We start from the raw sequence: 22019 nt of genomic DNA, 5'->3' as shown, positions 1-22019 counted from the left end.
TTTGCATTTGAACATGATAATATTTAATTCTTTTAAAGAATTAAATATTATAAATTGCAAAATAATTTATAATTAATAAGTTTTAAAAGCTTACCTTGTTTTAACTTCTCACATAATTGAGTGAAGAGAGGAAATACTTAGGGTTTCAAAACCCTAGGTAACAAACCGCAACCTCTAAGAGATGTGGAATTGGCTAAAGGGAAAGATCGATAGGAAATTGAAAAATGGAACAGACATCTCTTTTCCTTGGCAGGCAGACTGCAGGTGTGCCAAAAAAAAATAATACTCATATAACGTGTACTATAGATCAACATAGTTGTTTAGTAATTATCAATTCAATAAAATTCAGAAACAAACCAGGGTCTTCTTGTGGTCATATGGAAGGGGTAGAGGAAAAAACATGATGTTACATTGGCTTGGTGTGCAATGAGTAAACATAAGGGGTGCTTGGCTTGAAGTATCCTCTGTGGATATTTAAACCCTTGCAAGGTAATGAGTGTTGGAAGGTCTTGATCAGACACTATATTGCTAGATCAGCCCTGAAATAGAATTCCAAATGGAAAGACCTCCCACTCTCTAATCTTTCAGCTAGGCACTTTCTAGTCATGTCAGCAGGTTCTCTGGTGTTCAGGAACATCTGGAAAGCATGGGGACATGTGAGGCACCTAATTGATCATAATGATATCATCAAAAACAACAATATCTTAAGTGGTAAGAGATCCATCTGGTGGAATCTGAAGCATAAGGACAAACCACCAGCTCTATTGCAAGAGTGTTCGACCAAGCAGTGGACAAACAAGGGGATAAATTTGTTCAGTGATATGATTGTTGAATGACAATTGATTTCATGGAGTGACATTTGTCGTAAATACAATATTTCATAAGCTCAGTGGAGGACTTTTTCAATGCTTAAGAATGTCATTATAACCCTTTACCTTCCCAAGGCTTGTGAGATCTTTGAGCATAGATTTACATTGTTCACTTTGCCCAATTGTTCCCTTTTATCAAATGTGAAGGGCAAAGCTATATATTCATGTCTTGCTTAATATGATAACCATGTGTTTCACTTAAATTCTTCGTCAAGTTCAACTAGGACCCTCCCTCCTGGCATAATACATTTAGCAGTCTGGGAGGTGGACCTACTGAGATTAAGAAAAAATGCTTTATGTGGCAGCTGATGTTGCTTAACATGCCTATCCTCTGATTGCATACACTTCCTGGAGGCACCAACACCTGCTCTACCTGCAAACATCATGCATATTTTCTTTGATTGTATCAATGCTCAAGAAAGATACTAAATGTTTTTGGTCTGCTATTTCTTGTGAAATTCTTTGGCTTTTATGAAAATTTCATAATGACATGTTTATTGGTACAAAAACATTTCTTACTGGCCTTTGTGGAGGCTCATCACCCATGATATTTCTTGGCAAGTAGCTGTTACAATGAGTTTGGCAAAGACCAAGTTCGAAAGTTTACTGACAGATGCAACCGCACCTATCTTCAAGTAGAAAATAGAAAATCGCTATACTTGGACAAGGACGAATGAGGAAAGGTTACTGTTTGAGATTGGACTGGCCAACTTTGTGGCAGTGTTGGAGGCAAAAAGAAAGGAGACAAAAGAACACAGGGAAATGAGCAAGTATCTCAGCACCAATGCCTATTAGTGTTGTTCCATGTGGGGTTACAATCACATACTTTATCAAAGTAGTAGCACCCAATGAAAAGACACAAGTTTGGCACTTGCAGCCTTGCTCTGATACCATTTTCAAATGTTCAATCTCCTTTTATACTTGCAGCCTTGCTCTGATACCATGTTGAGTAACATGAACACCAAACATGTTGTGTGTAGCCAGACTTCTTTTAACCTTTTTGCTTCACCAAACATGCACACAAACACAAACCTTGTGACTTCTAGGCCATATGAAAAGCAGCAAAAGTGCTTCGGTTGCACGAATTTCACTTGAGAAGTACAAATTATAAAATAAGATGTGCCTATTCAAAGTTCAACTTAGGAAGGAATTGTTTCTAATTGAAAGCAACTTAAATCTTTTAGAGACCCTCAAAGGCACTGACAATTTCACAATGTATAAATGCAATGAAATCTCAAAATACTATAATATAAATTTCTCGACTGCTTCATTGATGATGTTTTAGAAGAGATCCAAATAGTGTTTACTCTTGAACTTGGGTCATGAGCTCAAAAGGTAAGTGTTATAAAATTTTATTATTATGACCACATAAATGAGGTTCAGAATCCAAGTACAATGCACCGGCTAGGCTGGGACCTAAAAGATTATCTATACCTCCTTTTCCAATAAAAGCTGTAAATTGAAGAGAGTAAGCCTATTGAAAGCACCTCCAACTCTAAGAAAGCATAGCATAATATATATCAAAGATGACTGAAGGAAAAATTATCAATAGCAAAACAGAAAAGCCTTGCATTAGAATGAAAGACATTTGAAGTACCTCAATTACTGCTATCAAAGCACGTGTTAAACCTGTTCCTGTTTCCATTGAGCCCAACCGAGAATCTCCAATTTTGCATGAAACAAGCTGTGCCCCTGGTGCAATTCCATTCAGGATTGGTTCCTGAAAAGGTAACAATTTTTTACCAAATATAGATGAAAAAACTGCTCAAGAAGACAAGATAAGGATTTTCAAATAAAGTATCGCACGCCGGGTCATAAAAATGAGTAAGCCTAACACCTCTGGATGGTAAGCTGCGGTAATGCCAGCCACGTGTGTACCATGAGGAGAACAATCTGTCACAACACTAAGAATGCTACCATTGTTGTAGATGTTTACTGAAAATGTGCAAGCATCCAATCTACTAAACACGCCATATTTTTTCTCGGTTCTGCAGGACAGGAAGAATATTCCATACAATGTCAAATTCTTAAAGAATTGCTTTCATATAATCAGCCTTCTGTAATAAAGTACAAACTAATCAAAAATGGCATACAATATTCAGAAGAAAGGATCCCTTATTGAGAAATAAAAACCCCATGAGTATCCTGGGTAGTAAAACAATCCCATGATAGGCGCATGCTAGTTTACAAAATTGCTAGTAAGCTCATTGACATCACAAAAAATAACGACTACAAAATAGAGAATCCACATGGCTACATAGCGAAACTGCCAGCAATGTTTGTATCTAAAACAGGGCGATTACTAACACATCAACCTAGATACTTCCATCCCAACATCTGCTTCCTGTTTGGCAAAGAAAATTTAATGCGTCTAATGTCTCATAAACCACCACATTCCCATGTGGGATCTTTCTCAACACACCCAATAAGGGAGTTTGTTAACTTGGAAAGAAATGGAATCATAGAGATAAGCATCATATTACATAGCTTGTACACAAATAAACATCACATAACTAACACAAGCTAAAGAAGGCCAACAATTAGTACCAAAGCAAGAGAAATGTTCACAAACCAACTCAAGGATTTGCCCCTTGAAACCTACTATTGGATTGGCAACAAATTTAGTGGGAGAATAACTTATAAATTGACTCTTTGTTGCAAATAGTTTCTATGCGGCATCAACTTGTCTTTGCACTCAAAGATGCCTTCTATCCATCACATTATGAACATGACCTTGGAATCCAATGGCTTCAATCATGTCAAGGGGAATTAAATGTCTCCAAGACTACACCTATCAATTTACCAATTAGTGTCAAATAAAGATGCAAACATCATGCAACATTGGATATTTTCAAGCATGCCCAACTTTTCAAAGGGAAGCATGATGCAAAATTCAAGTTTCTCAACCATTAAATTATACTTATACCAAACCCAAATCTCCTTACTCACAATCTCAATCTTCCCCATCTCTAGGAAAGTTGCCAACTTCTTTTCCTTTTTCTAACATTTTTCATTCTTCTTCCCAAGTTCTCAAATCTAAAAAAATAGATGATTCAAGTACACTCAATGCCACTAAAAAAGTTTGATTTGCCAAGTTAAAGCTTTCTAGTGTTGTGAAGACACTTGTCATAGAATGGCATGCTAATGAAATCTAGAAACCGTGCTAACAATTGGGATTAAATTGTCTTTGCACTCAAATATTCTCTCTATCCATCACATTACCCAAGAACTAAGAACCCAGTGGCTTCAACTGGATCAAGGTACTCAAATGTTTGTCCAATACTACTCCTATTAGTTCAACCATTTGTGGATTTAACTCAAAGTGTCAGATGAAGTTGCAAACCTTATCATCAAATTAAAGAGTAGTTTCCAACAATGCCTATTAGACGAATTCAAACACACTCACCTTCAATATCTAGATGTTGTTTTCAATAATTAAAAACTATTGAAGAGAAACATGTTGTATAATTCAAATGATCTCAACCATCAAATTGTATTGATAGCAGCCTCAAATCTCCTTATTCATGGTTTCAATCCCTCTATCAATATAAAAGTCACAATGTCCCTTTTCCTCTTCTAGCATTTTGCATTCTCCTCCTCAAGCTCATTAATCTAAAACAATGTACTTATTGTAAAACAAAGAGACAAACAAGCTTGATGTTCTAAGTTATGGAGTTGTTGATTGAACAATCTCTTAATGAGGAACCAAATAACTTCCATTGAAAATATAGATGATCACAAAACCTATCATGAGTTGGGTGGTCGTATTAATAAATAACCTTGATGCATCATCATCAACCCACTCCAACAACTAATGAAAATTTGTTTATCACATAAGCATGACTTCTCAATAAATAGCATTATCAACAACAGATCATAAAAAAACTAATGGTGAGGTCCACAGTCACAAAGTAATTAATATAGGATAGTGGATCTTTGCCCAAGAGCTTACACACATGTACGATCCCTTTGCTCTATCCAAAGTTTGTAGATAGGATCATTTCTAACATGATTTGTATGGATTAATGTTTTCTTCCACTTGGTAAGTCTTACCAGTATGATGGGAAAGCATGTTGTGATGCATACAACACATATTCATTGCAATAATATCACAAAATATATCTCTAAAATGCACTTCTACAACATAAAATCTTCTACTTTTCTATAGTAAAGTGCATAAGCTAATAAATTAAGCATCAAAACCTATATTGTAATTTGTTTGAGCACAATCTAATTTAAATACACCTCGGGTCACTCCTACACATGATAATCTAATTAAATGTTGTTATCGCTCCTCAGAGGCAATCTCGGCTATTCTTATTTGGCTTATCACTCCTCGAAGGCGATTGCAATTACCGACCCCTCTAGTTGGACTAGGTATTGGTATGCCAAGGCCTCTACTCTTTTAGGTTTGGTAGGCATTGATATTGATTGTCTCCATCCCTTCTAGTGCTCATAGGATGCTACCGCTTATCCCCTCCCTACCCAATCAAAGCAGTCACATCATGATGGACATCTATAGGAGATACATTCACATGACCTAGATTAATCCCCTAAGGGGACTCTGTCCCAAGATAACCTTATATGCGAAGCACTACATTGACATCCAAGATGGGATCATTGTCCACTCCTCTCATGTGTAGTGACACTGAATTCATGCCTTGTGTACTCCTCTGGGCTCCTTCAAAGTGCGCTCGCACTCGCTTCACATCCAAACCGACCACTAGATAGACAGACAGAATCAAACTTGCCAGCATTGTAACATGGGCATTGTCGAGACTGAGTTACACTTACTATTCCACTGTCCCATCTATTACGAGATCAGCGGGAAATTCCATTGTTTGTTCAGTGATTGTCAACCCCTTGGCTCCTTTTTGAGATACACCAACTAGCGATGCTTGGCACTTTACCTCCATGAGACTCGATGTCTTCGTGATTACACCTTACAATGTCAAAATCCCCTGAGTCTTGGATCCGATCAGCTCATTACCTCCTTCACACCGATCTCCTCCACCACAAGCACCAAGCATTCATTGGGCCCTTCTACTCCAATACACAACATATCTATGAGGCCTCATTGTAACCACCCACGCAAGCAACAACCCCAGTAGTTTTCGGAGATAGACTTGGACACCTTCTTGCCTCGACAATTCCTCTCTATTTTAAGGTACTTCTCTACAACTAGGTACCCTTGGTCGGTTGTCCTCGTTCTACTCTTTATCTAACCCCCTTGTGGTGTTCTTGTTGTTCTTTGTTTCTTGGTTGCTTGTTCTTTCCCCGGGCACCATTTAGTGTTACTGTTGTTGGTTTGTCTTGCTGTAACTTCCAAGCCCTTAGACCCTTTCGATGGTCTCTATTTGGACATTAACAAAGTAGTTTTATTTTATCTAAGTGTAGGTTTGAAACTAATGGATCATTGTATTTGCCACATAGGATTTGCACTTAAGCACTAAAGGATTTGATTTCTACATAAAAATAAAATCCTAACCATGAAAGATGTGCTAAATGTTTAATCTGATTATTTGACAAGAACAACAACCTTCTGAAACCTGAAGCTTGTCAGCCAGAGAGTAAGCTTAAGCCATCTTCAACAGGTCTAGTCTAGAGGCCTACCATTGAAGACCATATTCAACCAAAACTTTCAACTCTACAAGGAACTTCTTATCCTTGAAAACAAATAGTTCTCATGGAGGACTTCAATTTGTGCCAATATTCCTAGTTGGTGGACCAACATGTGTAGACTAGCTACACCAAACCAAAGATCATTTATCCTACAATATATTGGAGTTGTTGATGTCGATGTTACAGTGTCAAGAGCTATCTTTCTTTCCTAAACTTGAAATATACAAATAATCAATTTTTTATTGAAGACAACGGAGGGTCCTCACTTTGAAGAGTAAAGACATTGAAGAGTCAAGGCAATTTTATGTATTCTTCCAAGAGGAATTCATAAGTGCATAGAATGATATCTTTTTATGTGAGAGATTGACAGTAAGAAATTATTGTGATCTGCAAATGGATAGAAGCTATGATCATCAGTTCAGTTGAGCCTGGTGTTTGGACAAATTGTAAAGCAGTCTTCTACTCTTCCATTGCATATATAAACGATATATTTGTGGCTTGGTTTTTCTCCCTCAAGTTGGTGGGTTTTCCTAGGATAATTTGTTGTGTCCATTGTTGTATCTGCTGTGTCTAATTGTGCCTTATCTGTTATTTTTGCATTGTGTTATTTCTGATCATAAAAAACCAACAACTGATACTTTATTTTTTCTGAGTTATTGGGTTTACACTTAAGGCCTTCCGCAACCATATCAAGTATATTTGGATACACAGTTTCCCATGGGTACGTGTGGGTACACCCAAGGTACCTCCCCAAGCATACCCAAGGTATGAAGATGCTCAGCACCAAAGGCAAAAAGAAACTAAAACAGACATCTTTGACTCCTTTTGTTTGGATCAAAAACCCCCCACTATGAGATCTCTTTTCGTTTAAGAAATTTGATTACAATAGGGGGGCTTGGGAGTGGAGACCAGAATCAAGAACTTAAATAACTAATATAAATATTGCTATCATTGAATGCCAATTGATAAAGATAAATATTTAAGCATAATATTTATCTTTATCACTACCATTTTGGCATATGGCATTGATCAATGATGAAGTATCATAACATGAAATGTTATAGTTTTACAATTTTGTATTTAATTTTACACTGCAAATACTACATAAAAGGCAGTTGCAGCAATACCTTTCTTCCCTGTGTTTTTGCACCACTCTATGCATTATCATCATGCATTAATGTACTCATATCTTGTACCCATACTGGCAACTCAGTTCTTTGCAATGGCTTCAAATCTTCAAGGGGAAAATGTCCTTACATTTGTTTCATGTCCAACAATGGGCTGACTTGGGCTTCCTCTACCAATGTTCTATGGAATCCTCTCCTTGCATTTAGCATTCTCTGTTTTTCACAAGGCCTGCTGCGTGAGGACCATTTGGCTGAGCTACATTGAGAACAAAAGTTGTTTAGTCCATTTCAATTAGGTTGACGTCCACAACCTTGTACATGGAGACAATTCATACCAATGTGGTTGTTATGTCGACACCCATCACCCTTCTTCAGTGCCCATGCCTGCAACTCTAGTTAATCATTTTAACAATTCTTAAATGCAATAGAGGTAACACTACAAATGCCACATAATAGGTAGCAGATGCAAATTATTTCTTCCCTTTGCGTTTTTGCACCACTCTCTACACATCACCATCATGTATCTCCTGAAGGTCATAGCCTGTCATGGGAGAGAGGGCTCTTTTGAGTCCTCCATGTCGTAAGAGTTAGTTATCACTTTTGTCCTCACATTAGTCTTATCCTCTCTTTCAATTGTCATGATATTCTTGTTGACTTATTCATGTGGTTTGGAGAGAACAACCTTCAATTTGAACCCATCAGAGGAAGGCTTCTCCAAGTTGCTAATTAATTCTGTCAGACATTGGTTATAGATTTTAATCAAATAATCAGTTATTTCACAATCAAATGCATAAAGAAATATTTATGTCCTACAAAATATTAATATGTGGCATATCATTTTTCATAATATCAACCAAACTGCATGATAACAATTAAAAGGGAGTTAAGTCATCACTGTATATATTGATAATGACAATTAAAACATGAAATGAAGAGAGATTAGTAAGATGTTAAGAAAATGGAAGACAGGGCATGCCAAACTAGGCCAGGTATCCTTAAAAGGTATGTACGAACATGGGCTACACTTCTTCATTTTCTTATATATGTCATATCCACATAACTGACTTGTACTAGCTCTACACTGCGGAAATAAAGTGCAAAACAGGATATAAGCTTTATTAGTTTGTTTTCTGCATTTGATTGTGTGAACAATTTCTATCATCACATATTGTTTTGCCCTACTTTCAAGCCTTTATTTCCTTTAGATAAACCAAGAGCATGGACTTGCTGAACATAACTAAGTGATTTATTGCATTGAACAGCATTTTCAGAGGTCATACTTTATGCGTCTAAGTATGAACTATTATGAAATGAATTATGTAATAATCCCATTGGTTTTACCCCTGTTCAACTGGCTCAACTAGAAGATGTTTTTGCAAATTTGTATTGTTTTTTGAGTTTGCCAGAGTTATATGCTTTTTAAATGCATGAATTTCAATCTATCTTTGTAAACAATGCACAAATAACTCCTTTATTTTAATACTGGAAATCAAATACATTCATTGATCATCTAATATAAATAAGGATTAAGTAATTACAGATTTGAGAAGCCTGGATATGGTAAACAGCAGGAATTATTATCTCAGAATGATTGCAGCTTGGCCTGAGAATGCCTCGACGCCAAAAGAGAACAAGGTCAATGGCACTCAACACCCCAAAATTGTACCTTCCCTAACTCTTATGTCAACTTCTGGTGACTCAGATAGCTGCCTTAAGACCCTGCAGCTGCCTTCAGGCATACCAAATGCTGTCAATTAAGGCTGCAATTTATCTTATTATCAAACCTTTCAACCTCTGCAAAATACTGAATGCAATCAATGCCATCAAACCTTTGTGTTGCTTCCAACCAATTGAATTCTCTTAACTTTTAGGCTCAAATGAAGACTCTGACCTGAATCTTTCCACAGCAAAATTCAGTGCTTCATTCAGCACTTCAAATGCCTGAATTCTCTGAAGAATTAACATTCTCCAAGAGCAAAACCCTGGTCCAAAGCACCAATTGTAGTGCCTACCCTTAATTTGTTTTTTATGTTATATTGCCGAATTCTTTTAGGCCAGCTTTCATGGTTATGTGATATGATTTAGTGGTACTTGGTTACCTGATTTGGTTGATGCTATTTTCATACTTAGATTATATATTTGATGAGCTACCTTATACTCGGTTATTTCATGTGTTCATGGGTATTCTTTCAATGATGATGCTTTATATATTTCATATAGTGATATCAATTGCTTTCATAATGACAATTATATGGATGATTTATATGTGGTTTTATGGTTACTTACCCCATACTTGCATGTGTATGGTGCATATGTATGTTTACTTTATGTTTGACGTATCTGATGTGGTTGAGGGAGGGAGTCATGGTCATCTACTAGTCGGGATCTACATGATGTACCACTCCCCGCCATTGTTTGTTTAGTTCAGATGTGTGTGTGTGTGTGTTCGGCTTTTATGCTGATTGTAGGTACCGGGCATCGACTTCCCTGAATTGCCAGGATGAGCGTGCCCTTTCGCAGTATCTCAATGGTAAAAGAGGGGAGATAGTTCTCAAGTCCAAAATCCTAAACCTGGGCCAATTGTCCTAAAATATAGGAAAAGTATATGATTTATTTACCTTCCCAAATCCATCAAACTGACATGAATTCAAGATTTTTATCCTTTGAGTTTGATTCGTACTTTGTCATTTAGATGAGTATTCTTATTGAATTTGTGGGTTTGTTGTGACTTTCGGGTATAATTAAATCATCCAAAGATATTATTAAATGTTTTAATTAAACGAACATTATAAAGAAAAATCATTTTTTATTATATTAATTAATTGAGAAATTAATTAAATAAATTTAAACATTTAATTAAAAGACTAAATTTGGCGTAATTATATTTATTTTTAATATAATAATAATAAATTTAGAAATTGCATTTAAATAATGAACTTTAAATATTATTATTAGTTAAATTAATAAATATGTTTTCTAAAAACATCTTATTTCAAAAAAAACGAAGTGAGAATAATTTAAATAAAGTTATTCTAATTAAAAGCTAAAAACATGCAGAAGGGAATAAAATAAATTAAAATAATAAAAGTTTATTAAAAGAAAAGGCCTTTGCATGTTTGAAAGCCTGAAACCCTATGATGAGTTAAACTCTTTATTAAGAGATTAGAGCTCATTTCTACACACGAGTTTTCGAGGAGCAATTTTCGGAAAGATCTGAGAGATGAGAATTTTTGCAATCATTGTACTTCGTTGGATTATAGCATCAAATTGAGGTAGGAATTCTGTAGACTTCATCGCAGTAAATCTCTTAATATATCTCTATCTTCTTTGTGCCTGTTATATTGATTTTGTTAATGGAAGTGTATTTTAGATTTTAACCCTTGTTCTAGAAATAATTGTTCTTCGTTATTGAATTATCTAAGAGAGAAAAAATTGAAACCCTCATTGGAAAATGATTGTTTTAATTTGGAAATTTCTGTGAAGATTAAAATTTGAAACCCTCATTAGAAGATTTGAATTTAGAAAACAAAAATAAAGCTCGGGTTTGAAAACAAGAACCAAAATTGAATTGAGCAAATTTGATTGTTTGACATTATAAATATACATTTATACACACACACACACACACACACATATATATATAGATAGATAGATATGAATTATATTACCACAGGCAAGAGTCTACAACACAACGGTAACTTGTGAGCCTCTCATGTGGGAGGTTTTGGGTTCGAATTTGCTTAACACACAAAAATAATTAATTACAATAAATAACAATTATTAATCTAGGCTTCAGTCATTTACTGATCCAAAAAAAAAATTATTACTGCAGTATTTAATATTGTGATAATTTAATTCTAGTAATGGGTTTTTATTTTTATGGAAGGGATGGTTTCTAAAAATAAAAATATATATTTAAAAAATATATATTGATGGGAGGTGAGGCCATGACCTCCCCTACCCCCCTCTACCCTAGCAGCTCATGCTGCCTTAGCAGCCTCACATATTGCACAACAACCGTGAGCGCTGCTGGGTAGCCTCACAAGCTGCCATAGCAGCCAGCCTTTGGGCCTAAAAAATTAAAAAGGTAATTTTTTTAATTTTTTTTTTAAATTATTTAATTAAATGTTTTCTTAATTAATTTAAAATTAGTTTATAAATAATATATTTATATAAAATAGTTGTGTCTATAGTTTAATGTGTTTATTTTATAAATATAATTAAATTAAGTTTAAATTGAATTGAATTTTACTTATAGTTTAATAATATTAAATTTGATTCTTGTAATGAAATTTAATATTTATTAAGTATAATGGTTATTTAATTTATATAGTTGGACTTTTAAAATATTATTAAATGGAAATCTTATGTAGATTTAGACAAACTATATGTTTTCCTTGTGGATTATCATTGGGTGCTACCAAATACAATTGGAAAGTGTAGACAATTAAGTTATATATATGAAACTTATTTTTTGATCAATCTAAACTTGGAAACCTCTATCAACTAGGATACTTTCAAAATGAAAACTTGAAACCTTCTTGTGAATCAATTTTTATGAAATTATATTGATAAACCAAAATAAATAAATAACTACACTTGTTTTAAATGCATGTCAAAATGTCACGATTTATCTTGTGATGGATTTTTGGGAAAACCTAGTATTTTGACCAGTTAGGTATGTTTACCAAAGGCTTGGGAAGTGTTTGATTTATGATGTTCTAATGTAGTGTTGTTTAGTCACGATTGTTTCATTCCCAACTATTGTGATGCATTCATGTGTTTCTGTGGTGAGAACCAATTCTGTTATGTAAGCTCATGTTGTTGTGATTTTTGTGTTATAATCTTTGAGGGTTTATCAGTTACCTATTGTGCTTTTAAGTTGCTCGTATAGGACTAATGTGGTTATTGTGATTTTATGAGATATTCTATTATGAGATTAGGGTAGGTTGTTATCTTTGTGTATGCTAGGAAGTGGCTTACAATGGAGGTTGGAACCCTACAAAGGTTGCCTGGGTAACCCATTGTAAGTTATATTAATCAGTGATAATATTTTATTAATGGGGTTAAAATAAATTAACAAGAGTTAGTATATTACCTTGCCTATCCCTCGGCTGTTAGTACAGGCTAGGATGGGAGTAGAGGGGATGCTCAGTTGCGACCTTGCCTTGTTAGTATGCCTTGTCTGTAAGAAAGGATTTTGATGCCACATAGAGTCACTAGGAGGTTGGAGTCCAAAGAGGCTACCATAGTAACCTTAGAGTTGACTCATGTGATGACACTTGACCACATGCATATTAGGTTTCCTACGTGTCTTTGTTGCCTCTAGAATTAGATGTTACTTGTGTACTTGGTACCTTTGAGATAAATTGTTATCAGGATTCCTTGACCTAGATTATTGTTATGACTTTTGGACTGTTATCCATTTGGGACTTGAGATTATCTCCTCAACATGGTGGGAGTGGGCCATTTAGGTTCCACGAGGTCGGGTGGTGGTGTTTCTTATACCATTGCAATCCGACAGCTAGATGTCGATACTGGATGTACCTTGTGCAATTGTTCTATTCTTTTGATCTTGTGATTATGTTCTATGGTCATATTCTAGTATATTGTTCTTTGATTATTTGAGATCCTATGAGATCTTGTATCTTATCATGATGTATACTCTTTTAGCATTTCATACCCTGTGACTTGCATAGAGGATGATTATACATTTTGGTTATGCCATGTAGCATCTTATGTACTTGTATATTCTTTCATATGATTTCATACCTATGGTTATTCTATGACATGGACTTTGCTTACTTATCAGATTTAATCTTAATAAAACTTATGTTTGTGATTCAATGTTATGGGACCCTTGAGAGATGTAACTGTTACTTTATTGCTTATGTATGTATATGAGTTATTACTTCAGCTATGTTATCTCTTGTTTGTTTTAATCTATTTTTTTTCAAATGTTTAGCAAACTTAGTGACATTATAGGTTAATTTCTCTTGTGTTCCCTAGCAGGGTGTTACATCAATTCCCAAATCCAACAACTCGTGCCAATGTCATAACAAAAGCAAATGATAATCAAATAGTCAAACCATTTCATAAATGTCTTATATACTTCAATGCCCAACTCCTTGCTTTTGCATTTAAATATCTTTGGCTTAAAAAGCAACGTTGACCTTATAATTAATTAATTAATCCTCCTTGAACTCGGCATCAATTATCATAATGCAATAAAAAACCTTTGATGATGGTTTTTGCATGCCCAATATTGACTTAGGATAATTCTTTAATGTTCCACTTCAGAACATTTTCATTTAATGCACTTTAATGTGTCAATTGGCCATAGTTGAATAAAAACTTTATAATATATATAATAACTTAGACAATTGATTATTAATAAAGAATCCTTTATTAATAATTAATACCTTGAACTTAAGCCAATAAACTTATTCCACTTCATCAACTGATGAACTCTACTAAAAATAGCAACGTTTCCAAAATTGGCTTATTATGAATGATAAATCTCTGAATGAAAGCAATGTCAATGATATACCAAAACTCCACACTACCACCAATCTATTCAAGTGCCTTGTTAAAGATATAAACCCTAACTTTCCTAAATTAGACTTATACTAATGTCCCATACTATTACAAGATTCAAGAAGAGTTGGCAGATTAACGGATTTCCGGATGATTCATTGATTAACAGAGGAACAAATGTGTTCCTTATAAAGAATTACAAGGACATTGTTTCTAAAAGAAACAACGTAAACTGAAGACGGAATTAGAAACAAAACTAGAGACAGGATAGGAAACATTCCTATCTGGACTGAAGAAAAAAGAGACGGGATAGGAAACATTCATATCTAGACTGAAAGACGGACTACAAACAAGTAGTTGACTATTATAGAAAATATAAGATATTATCTTAATACCCTCCCTTAATGGTCAACGTACGGATGTCAGAACATTTTGTGATAACTGAGACCCTCCCTAGATCTACAGAATGCTGAAACCAAGAAGCTTTGCCAGAAGAGTGCTATGACTCAAAATAAGTTGCAATTACAAAACTTCGTTTTTGTGGAAAAAACGGCAAAACCCAGAATCTCACGCAACCTTGCGTATTACAGACAACTTGAAATGATTTTTGAGGAGAAAATCAACAAACCCAGTAAAAAACAGAAACAGATTCAGAAGGCTCTGCTCTTGTCGGAAGTCTCATGAAGACCTTTTAGATGTGTCCAGATTTCGGCAGTTGTCTTTGCCGGATGGAATCTGAGAAAGCTGGTCATCAGCTACGGATAGTTTGAGAAGCATTACTGCCTCTCGATTGTTCAGATCCCATGTATCTTGATCAGGACTCGGAGAAGTCGGACGCTACGTAACACCCAGAACAAGTTGAGTGGTGTTGCGATATTCGAAGATTGCGATGATGCACTGCTTCCAGGTTCCATAATTGCGACCATTGAATTTGAATTATGTTCGAGCAGAATATTTGTCAGAGATGCCATGGCATGTTTTTCACTGAAAAACTGTGAAAATCTATGAAGGCACGTTCTTCGAGGCAAAAGTACGAAAGACCCAGAAGAATCAAAGAATGACCCAGAAGAGAGCTTGAAAAACCCAGAAGGAATCTGCTGTCTTTTTTGGATCCGCTGGCTCGAAAATTGAGGCACAAAAATCGAGGCACCCAGAAAAAACGGACAACCCAATTGAGCTCTCAAAAAACCCACCAAGAATCTGCAAACAAAATATTTTTTCGACCCCAAAAATTAGGGTTTCGAAAAAAAACGGCCCTGGCTGAAAAAAGCTTGAAAAAACTTCGGATTTCTTGATAAAAATGGCGGATTTTTTTCAAGGAGAGCGCAAATGAAGAAGAATGCAAACAAAACGAACTAATCCTTGACCCTACAATCGCGATTTTGCTGTCAAATGAGCTAGAAAATATATGGACGTGAGTGGCTTCAAACGCGTGTGATTTGGACACGATTTGCAGAAAAAAAAGGATACCAGGCGCAGGCGAAAATACCAGTCATGAGCAAAATACCAAGCGCGAGCGGAAATGAAAACCAGGCGTGGGTGCGAACAGAATGCCAAGTGTGGGCAAGAGTTCCTTAGCCACAAACGCAAGTTTCAGAACACGGAGCAGAAAAGAAAAATCGTGAGTTGTAGATAATTGTCCACGATTTCCACACGTTTTGCAGATGACGGGAGTTGCAAAAAAACATGTTTGGAAGTCATGATTTTTAGGGCAGACTGGTCGAAATCTCAGACACAAAAACCTCAGACAAAAAACCTCAGAAAAAAAACCCTAGTTGAAAGCTCAAGGTTTTTAGAAAGCAAGGATCACAAAATGATTTCGAAAATTGGCTCTGATACCATGTTACAAGATTCAAGAAGAGTTGGCAGATTAACGGATTTCCGGATGATTCATTGATTAACAGAGGAACAAATGTGTTCCTTATAAAGAATTATAAGGACGTTGTTTCTAAAAGAAACAACGTAGATTGAAGACGGAATTAGAAACAAAACTAGAGACAGGATAGGAAACATTCCTATCTGGACTGAAGAAAAAAGAGACAGGATAGGAAACATTCCTATCTAGACTGAAAGACGGACTACAAACAAGTAGTTGACTATTATAGAAAGTATAAGATATTATCTTAATACATACTGACCCAAACAAAGAGCAATCCTGAACATTTCTAACCTCTGGAGTGGGAGTTGACTACTGGTTCTACCAACGGAGACCCTCTATCCCTCTGACTTAGCCTATGTGGGTCACTAATAGGCTAATCTTCACAGCAACCCAAGGTGAACTAAAATGGGGACATTACAAATCACAAGCTGTAAAATTTGTCATCCAAAATCTTCCCTAATTTCAGGGTAGATAGGTTCTAACATAAACAAAGATGATCTTATGAAACTAAACAAAAAATAAACCTTCCAAGTGTAATGCAATTTTTCTTTAGACAATAAATATGATATGGGAATAAATCTCATCTCATTAACTATTCAAATTTCCAAATTGTTGAGCTTAAGAAACACCAAAACATAAAGGCCTGATTAATTATTTTTCTGATTTAGTCATACAGTATGAAAGAAGAACGATACAAAAGCATTTGAAGGTGTTACTGTGCTTTCAAATTTATCTCTGGAATGTTTGTGTTGATCTGTGCCAACCTAATTGGTTTTCCATACAAATACCCTAATTGCATTTGACTTTGCATAACCAGGTCAACAAAGCAAAGCTAAAATCCTCATTGAATGAATCCTAGTGAAATAAAATCTACCATTCATAAACACATCCTATTATTCCTATATCATTTATGAACAAGATAAAATTCATCATAAAAATACAGCAAAAAATAAAGGTCAAACTTGTGAGACCTGTAATTTGTTAGAGGAATGAAATTTGCAACTTTTCCACATTCTGCATCCTCCTCAAGATCCTGGGTATCGAATGCTGCTCTCCATACATCACCGTCATTCCAAACAACAGCATCTATTACTGGCCCTTTATCTTCATATGTCTGTAAAAAATAACATTCTCACCGATAACTACAATATACATCATGATAGCACCTCCACAAAAGTTCAAAACATCCTCAAAGGGGTAATATTATTATTTTTAAATTACTACAAGAAATTTAGAACTCACACTGGCTTGCTTTTTAAGATAATCAACTCTATTTTGAAGATCCTCGCGCTCCTTTTTCAAGGCGTGATTATCTGGTTTAGGATGTTTCTGTGCATCATAATTTCACAGAATTTATACATATTACAATGAATGTGTACATGTACTAGCTCAAATGTTCAACAAAATATGATACAGAAAAATACTAAGGCTTTTACTTTTCAGGACTTGGAGCCAGCCCTCAAAAAGGTGCTAAATTTTCATACAATATTAGACACTCAAAGGTGTACTTTTGCATGGCAATACCATAAACAAATATTGTTTGAGTTCAACAACAAGATTCAAGGAGAAAGGGGAAATGGATAAGGAATAAAAAATACTCTGATCTTAACTGTATATCAAATAGTGAAAGGTTCAACCAAAGATTTTGAGTAGTTCCATATTCTTACCCAAACAAGTTGGGCAATTTTCTACCTGGAAAATCTTGATTTATATTTGCATAATGTAGTTCCTCAAGATACAACTGTTAAGCATTGCAACATAAAAGCAAAAAGACTAAACAACAATAATCAAGATCCCAAAAATTGATAGGGATTTAAGGAATATAAGACAAAGATTAAGCGTACATTTCATTTATATTAATATTAAATTTAATCTCCAGAAAGAATTAGGTCTGCAAATTCAAAGTGACATCATCTACTATAATTCTTTGAAACCCGCATAAAACAAAAATCAGCATACATTTTATTTAGATTAAATTGATCTCCAGAGAGAATTAGGTCTGCAGAGTCAAAGTGACATCATCTATTATAATTCTTTGAAAACAGCATCACAATTCATTTTCTAATGATAAATTTGCTCTTGGTATTCTATGTATTTCAGCTCTGCTCCAAAACAAAGCCAATTACATGGGAATACCCATAGTTGGGATTATGTGAATTGATCAACTAAACAAAGTCCAAAACTCTTACCACAAAAAGATCTTCCTTTTTTTAAGACAAATCTGACAGAATAAGGTATAACCCACTTATTTTCTACCTGATCAAATGATGTGAGCTTCTTGAAGGCATCTAAAGTAGCTTCTGCATGTTTCTCTTCCCATTTCTTCTTACGCTCTTTCTGTGAGGATATTCCTTACAGATAAGTTTTAAGTGAATTAATACTAGTTCAATCTACAAAGCAAACGGCTTGAATAAAATATTGATATTAATAAGGCATTACTGCTAAAAGGCTCACCTTCAAACGAGCAATCAAAGTTTCAGTGAAAAGCTCATAGACAAATTTATAACCTACTCGCCATTCTCTAGAAGGATTCTTCCATGATTTGTTTACCATCAACCGTGCACCTACAGACCAAAACTATGCTATTAGTAAACTTTTTCAATGCACAGAATTTTAACTTTCAAAAGCCTCTTATTAGAAAGTGACTAATTCCAACTCAAGGAATCTGAAATTCCAGAATGAATCTGTAATACAAATTCAACAATTATTTCAGTTCAAATGTTACAATGGTATGTGGAAATTAATTGCTTTTGAAGGACAGCATACTGACTAATATAGATAAATAAAAATAATTTTTAAATAGTTGTAATGTAAAATAAATATAATAATTCTTTCATAAACAAAACCATCTGGAATGACAGTTCCAAGAAGGAATAAGAGAGGAGGTGGAATAGCTGCAGCCATCTGCAGAAACTAGGATTTGTTTGGAGCCACAATCTCTTGCGGGGTCTACACAAAACATTTTGAATATTGCCGGCAATGGGTGTCCCAATGCTGTCTGGATTGTGTTCGGGAGGGATGGGTCTGGTTAGATGGGCCGGAGAAAGGAGAAGCCAACCAGGTCAGGTTTGAGCAAGGGAAGCCACTGATCATAGGCAGAAAGAATTTGGAAGCAGTCATGGGAAATGGACTTGATAGGGTTTTCTCAGCCGCAGGGGTGTGGAGATATGGTCACTTGGGAGTTGCAGACATGGGCTTTAATGGAGTGGAATGTGCCCATGGATGTAAAGATTCAAATCTGAATGGGCAACATCGGCAGAGGGAAGGCATTGTAGATTTATTCAACCCCAAACGGCTAGGCCCATCACAATGGACTTGGCAGACAATGTGGAGAAGCAAGTGCAATACAATGTTAGAAGTTTTTTCTGGGCTGGGTCTGATTGGACGGTTTAGGGGTTTACAGCCGAGTCTAAGTAAGCTTCACAAATGGATTTCAGAGAAATGATAACCCATTCTGAAGGGTTATATTCAGATTTATCCAGGTCTTGGGGGTTTCTTTGTTGTTGTTTTTTAACATGTTTAGGACAATATTGAGATTTTATGTGATAGCATTTGGAGTTGGGGGAATAAGAACCTGCTGATGTTGAAGCCTTGGCACCCTGCTTTCTATCCAGCAACTGAAACTTTTGACATCGTACTGCTATGGGTGAGACTTCCAAACTTGCCTTTACATTTCGGGTTTGATTCATGCCTTGAAGTTATAGGAAACTCTATAGGAAATTTTTCAATGGTTGATAAAGGATCTTCGAATCTTCCGCATTCTACTTTTGCCCACGTCATGGTGGAAATGGATATTTCTAAAGGACTTCCTGTAGAAATATCAATTAAAACTTCAAACAGTTGCCAGACATAGCATTTAGATTATTATGGCTGCCCAGTGCTCTAAACAGAAAATGACTAAGGTAGCTTCCTGGTGTAAAGATATTTCACTACAACACTATACAGTGGAGAACAAAGTAGAGCAGCAAAAGATTTATTCTCGGGTAGTGAATGGGATGGCATCACAACAGCAATGTGGAGATGTGAGTCAGGATGCTCCTCTTCTTATGGTACATAACGCCAGCATAGCTGATAATGAAATTTTGGAGACATCAAAGAAGGCTACATCCACACTGGAAGGAAGAGAGAAGAAAAGACCTACGGGGTCCCGAGACAAGGAGGAAGAACATTTGAATGAAAATCAGAATCAGCTTGGCAACAGCAGCCTGAAGTTGGGAATAGATGTGAGAACAATCCAATGGCTTGGCAGGATGAGGCAGCCAAAGTGGAGTATGGTTGAGAAATTGTGAAAGGTGAAAAAGGAAAAAAAGAACTCATTTGATAGGATTTTATGCTCTCAGAAGTAGGGAGGAGACGGAGCAAATTTTGAAGGCTTCCTTGTATAAATTTTTTGTTGCTTACTGTTTTGGACCTGTCAATGGGTCTCTTGGGGTTTCCCTTTTGTTTGGGGAGATGGCTCCCCTGGATGTAGCCATCCCTGATTCGCGCCAGGTTCTCTCCCGGCTTAATTAATAAAACATAACCTATTACCCAGAATAAAAAAACTCTTAAGCAAACTAAATGTAGAAAATAATTCTTAATAAAATTCCTCTCCATTCAATAAAATAATTCAAATAAACAGATAAAGTAAATAATTTCAACAAATTATTCTTTAAAATGATCAAAATTGATATCATTTGGTGAAAGGTGAGTTGCTAGTGAATGTTAACAATGTACAAGAAGAGAGTTGTCTTCTGCATAATTGCAAGTTCCAAAGAAGCTGAGAAAGTGCCTCATTAAAAGAGACCATGCAAATCTTTACTCTAAAATATGCTTTGATGATAAAGCCGCACGTTGACTTTTCTAAATTCTATGAATCTAGACATGCAATACTCCAACTAGTGATTTGGGACCTGTAAGTAATTAGAGGGAGATGGAATAGCTATATATGAAACATATTCTGCAGTATGTTTTATACAGAAACTGTAAAAAGTGACATTTTGGAGTCTAAACCTGTATTTTCTGTATACAGAATAAAATTGATGAAAGAGATTAGAGAAAACTGCTCATGGCTTTCCTGGAATAAGTAATGAGGATGCAAATTGTTGAATAATGATAGATCAGTAGTTGAGTGCTTACAAGACAATAGCTATGGAATGCATTATATAATATATTCATGAAATTCAGCATATTCCAACAAAGGAATTAAAAAAACATTTCTTAAATGCATCCAAATATACATAAGATTATAAAAACATGTAGCATTAAAAATTTGAAACAAAAGAAACACAAGTACAGACGATATAGCCACATACTAGAATAAAACAAACTTAAGTTATGTATTTAGTAAGTGCAACACGGACAGGGCTCAGGTAGATTTGGTTCATTGGCTATAACGTGAAACAAAGATAAAGCACCTGATGCTCCAACAATATAGCCATCGTCATCAGCTTCAACCACTTTTGAAGTGTCAATATCACCACTCCCTGTACTGCATGGCAAAAGATGGAAGTTTTATGGATTATAAAACATCATAGATTTTTAAATCAATTTGAACAATAGAACCATAATCCAAGTTGAAGACGAAGGCATTTGTGAGTACCAGTCAAGAATATCTAAGATTTTGGGTTTTCCATCTGATGTTACCTGCAACCCAGCAGCCGCTGGGTCCACACCAGAATCTGCACAGGAACACTTGTTAATGGTAATATAACTAGCACAACTAGGAAGGACAAAAAGAATTTGAACAAATAAATATGTTGAAAAGGTTAGAAAATAGCGGCATTATCTAAAATTAGGATTCATCCACAAAGATCATGATTAGATCCTTCAAGCTTCCATGATTGCCAATGATTTATAGAAATGAGCTCTATGAGAGAAACTGTGCACAGAAAAAGACAAATCATTTCCTGCATCGCAAAAATTCTTTTCTTGTATGCCCAGTTTCTCAAAGCTTGTTTTTGTCAAATAGCATGACTTAAAGCAGTTAGAGTTTTCAATGCAGTG

The 22019-nt window shown here is 35.4% G+C and overlaps 1 protein-coding gene across 1 annotated transcript in view; it reads right to left on the bottom strand.

Moving 5' to 3' along the window:
• TPP2 (tripeptidyl peptidase ii) overlaps window positions 1-22019 on the bottom strand; it is a 313725-nt gene that overhangs the window by 259046 nt on the left and 32660 nt on the right. The window contains exons 2-9 of the mRNA XM_089825602.1: window positions 21616-21694; window positions 21431-21504; window positions 18489-18598; window positions 18291-18371; window positions 17277-17363; window positions 17006-17148; window positions 2707-2857; window positions 2467-2589 (exon numbers count right to left, since the gene is read on the bottom strand). Of these exons, the coding sequence (XP_089681728.1) occupies window positions 2467-2589; window positions 2707-2857; window positions 17006-17148; window positions 17277-17363; window positions 18291-18371; window positions 18489-18598; window positions 21431-21504; window positions 21616-21694 (848 nt within the window). The remainder of the gene's footprint in view (window positions 1-2466; window positions 2590-2706; window positions 2858-17005; window positions 17149-17276; window positions 17364-18290; window positions 18372-18488; window positions 18599-21430; window positions 21505-21615; window positions 21695-22019) is intronic.

Source organism: Cupressus sempervirens, chromosome 4 (assembly GCF_028749045.1).
Source record: "Cupressus sempervirens isolate cs-2001-9-10 chromosome 4, ASM2874904v1, whole genome shotgun sequence".
In the NCBI taxonomy this organism is placed as follows: Eukaryota; Viridiplantae; Streptophyta; class Pinopsida; order Cupressales; family Cupressaceae; genus Cupressus; species Cupressus sempervirens.
This window is presented reverse-complemented; position numbering and strand designations above follow the sequence as displayed.